This window comes from Ziziphus jujuba, chromosome 1 (assembly GCF_031755915.1).
Source record: "Ziziphus jujuba cultivar Dongzao chromosome 1, ASM3175591v1".
Classification (NCBI taxonomy): domain Eukaryota; kingdom Viridiplantae; phylum Streptophyta; class Magnoliopsida; order Rosales; family Rhamnaceae; genus Ziziphus; species Ziziphus jujuba.
Window position 1 is genome coordinate 38,058,849 of NC_083379.1, and position 2,771 is coordinate 38,061,619.

Consider the following 2,771-nt stretch of genomic DNA (forward strand, 5'->3'; position numbering starts at 1 on the left):
GATTCTATTGGCTTGAGTGAGATTTCCAGGATACAGAGGAGATTCAGGGGAGTCTCCAGGAATGAGCTCCATGCTAAACCCAGTTGGTTTTGATGAAATTAAATGAAACTGAGAGATTTGTTCGAGGTAAAGAAATAGAGTTATGCCCAACAGAGGTTGCATTTTTGCCATTTAAGATGAAATGAGTGAGCTTGCAGTGAATTGCATTGCAGAGAGTACTCCAACTACTCTTATTATATATAAAGATGGAGATCAGGCTTGCTTAATTAAGGAACATGTAACATAAAGTGGCACAAATTGGTAAAATTGATGAATGCATATATGCTGCTTGTATCATAAATGTTTCAGTATAATTTATACATAATGTTAATGTTAATACGTATAAATAAAAAATTGTAAAAAAATAACAAATATTAATTTTTTTATTTTATTTTATTTTTTTGGTCAACAAGGACAAAGTGGACTAGAGTGAAGGAAAATATAACAGAGCAGAAACAGGGAAATAAAGTAAACCATTGCGGAATTTAAGGGTTTTTAAAGGCTCTCTTTTCTCTGGAAACCTTTTTTTCATAGATAAATTAGCTGCATTCCAACTCTTTCTCAGTAGCGGTGGTTGCTAAACTCATCAACCATCCCCACTGATCTCTTCTTCATTGTCATAAAATCAAGTATTGCATAGCCTTAGAAATTCATACACCACCAGGCACATTTATAAAACAACAAATTTACAGAAAAAAGCATTCCACATTACTCACAAAATTTCTCAAAGGTTAGTACTCTGAACAATCCTAGAAACTCAAATACTTGGAAATTAAAATTCAATGCAAAAGAAGAAGAAGAAGAAGAAATTTCAACAGGTAAAATAATTAACAACTTTAGGATTAGAAACTCGAAAGAACCTAAACGACATTGGATTTTCAGAGATGAAATTCAAGTGTGTTCGAGTTAAGCTTATGTCGCTTCAAGTTGGTTCATCTAATCCAATAGTAAACAAGCAAATAAACATCTAACACTAAAGACATACAAGAGAAAAGGCCAGAAGCAAAGAAAATTCATAAGATAGATTAAATATCTCCTAAATCAAGGAAGATGAACATTAAAACGGACAAGTCTCAGTGACAAATTGTAGAACGTTATCATTCAAGTTATAAATAATCCTCTTATTCTGTTGATGAAAAGCTCCTAATATCGACGGTCCACTTCCCGGTAGTATTGCCACGCAGAAGATATCATATAACTCATCGAAAAAATGTGCATCATTCGAGTGCACAACATATTCAGCAAACCGTTCAAAATGATATGTCATCGTCAAGAAATCATGAAAATCATGCGGTTGTTCATAACAAAGTTCAAACCCATGAGGAGAATCACTCGACCTTTCGAGCTTGTGAGAATCGTAATGAGCCTGAAATTTGTTCATCACCTCCAAATAAACATTGGTTCCATAAGCATTTTGGTTCAATGTGGTAATAGGAAATCCGGAATCAATAAAGAATCCCTGAGTCCCATCATGGCTAACTTGAAAAGTTCCCGGTGGAAATCCAATCCGATCCTGTCCAACACTTATATCTAGTAGATTCAAGTAGAAGTAAGGATTAGCCCATGCTGGTGTTACAAATGGGGTGCTCTGAAGATTTTGAGGTATAGGGATGTCACTGCCAAAATTTAGAAGAATGTCATTCTCTATTTCATCAAGCATGGAAGGCAAGCAGTAGGAGAATTTTTTCTCTATTCTATCACTCAATTGGCTCACTAACGAATCCAGTGACATGCTCATTCCCATGACCCCGGCAATATTATCATCAGCTCCAAACCTAAAGCCTTGGTTGTCATTAGAGCAACCAAAGATTATGTCATTAATGAACACCGGATCGCCTCCTCGCATTGTATTAAATTTAAATGTTTCCAAGGTGGCATAACCTTGGGTTAGCCCCCGGACATCTTCATCATGATCTCCACCACCATAAGTTACTTCGTAGATGCATTGGCCATTGACACATTGGTAGAGACCTGCTTGACAAAGAGGGTGATCGCAAGGCAGCCTTGAATAACTACTTGAAGCCCTGGGATCGTCATTGTCATATTCTAAATGGAAACAGCTTATACACGGCTCACATTGGGTCCAAATTAGGCCACCACCAGTGTCCATAAGCAGGTAACCTTGCCAGATTGGATTCCCTATGCTTACATGCACTGCGAAGTAGAAAATGTCGCGGATCATAGTAAAACGAATGTTTTCGAGGACGATTGAGGAATTCGGTGATGATTTATATTGCAGGTAGTGAGCCTTGGCTTGAGTGATGTTGATCAACCTTTGCATTCTTTCATGTTTAGTGAGATTTCCTTGATAGAGAGGAGAATTTGGGGAGTCTCTAGGAATGAGTTTTAGGCTAAACCCAATTGGTTTCGAGGAAGTAAAATGGAATTGAAAGAATGCTGTGAGGCAGAGAAGAAGAGTAATTTTCGTCATAAAAGGCTGAATTTGTGTCATTTTTTATGAGCTTGGTAGGTGAGTTTCTGCAAATGAAGCATTTGTGATATCTATTCTTATGAAGATGGGGATGTAACATGATATCTTGCCCAAATTGGTAAAAAAATTAATGGGAAAGAGAAGGGCTTATCTCTATCTTCCTTGTATATGATATATATATATTGTCTATGCATACAGCTTTTAATGCAGGACTTGCCTTTAACATATATTAATGGATAAGCGTTACTGAGATATCAATGTATCACAAACTATTTTTGTTTTTAATGTATTACCAACTATA

At 36.3% G+C, this 2,771-nt stretch overlaps 1 protein-coding gene across 1 annotated transcript; it reads right to left on the bottom strand.

The window, feature by feature from the left end:
- Window positions 1–1,096: 1,096 nt before the first annotated feature.
- LOC107432142 (aspartic proteinase nepenthesin-2) lies at window positions 1,097–2,491 on the bottom strand. Its single transcript, XM_016043214.3, has one exon. It carries the CDS (start codon window positions 2,489–2,491, stop codon window positions 1,097–1,099), a length of 1,395 nt encoding a protein of 464 aa, XP_015898700.3.
- Between the last annotated feature and the right edge of the window lie 280 nt (window positions 2,492–2,771).

Bases quoted from the DNA above. Each gene is read 5' to 3' on its own strand.
- LOC107432142 (XM_016043214.3), bottom strand. From the start codon at position 2,491: ATGACACAAATTCAGCCTTTTATGACGAAAATTACTCTTCTTCTCTGC.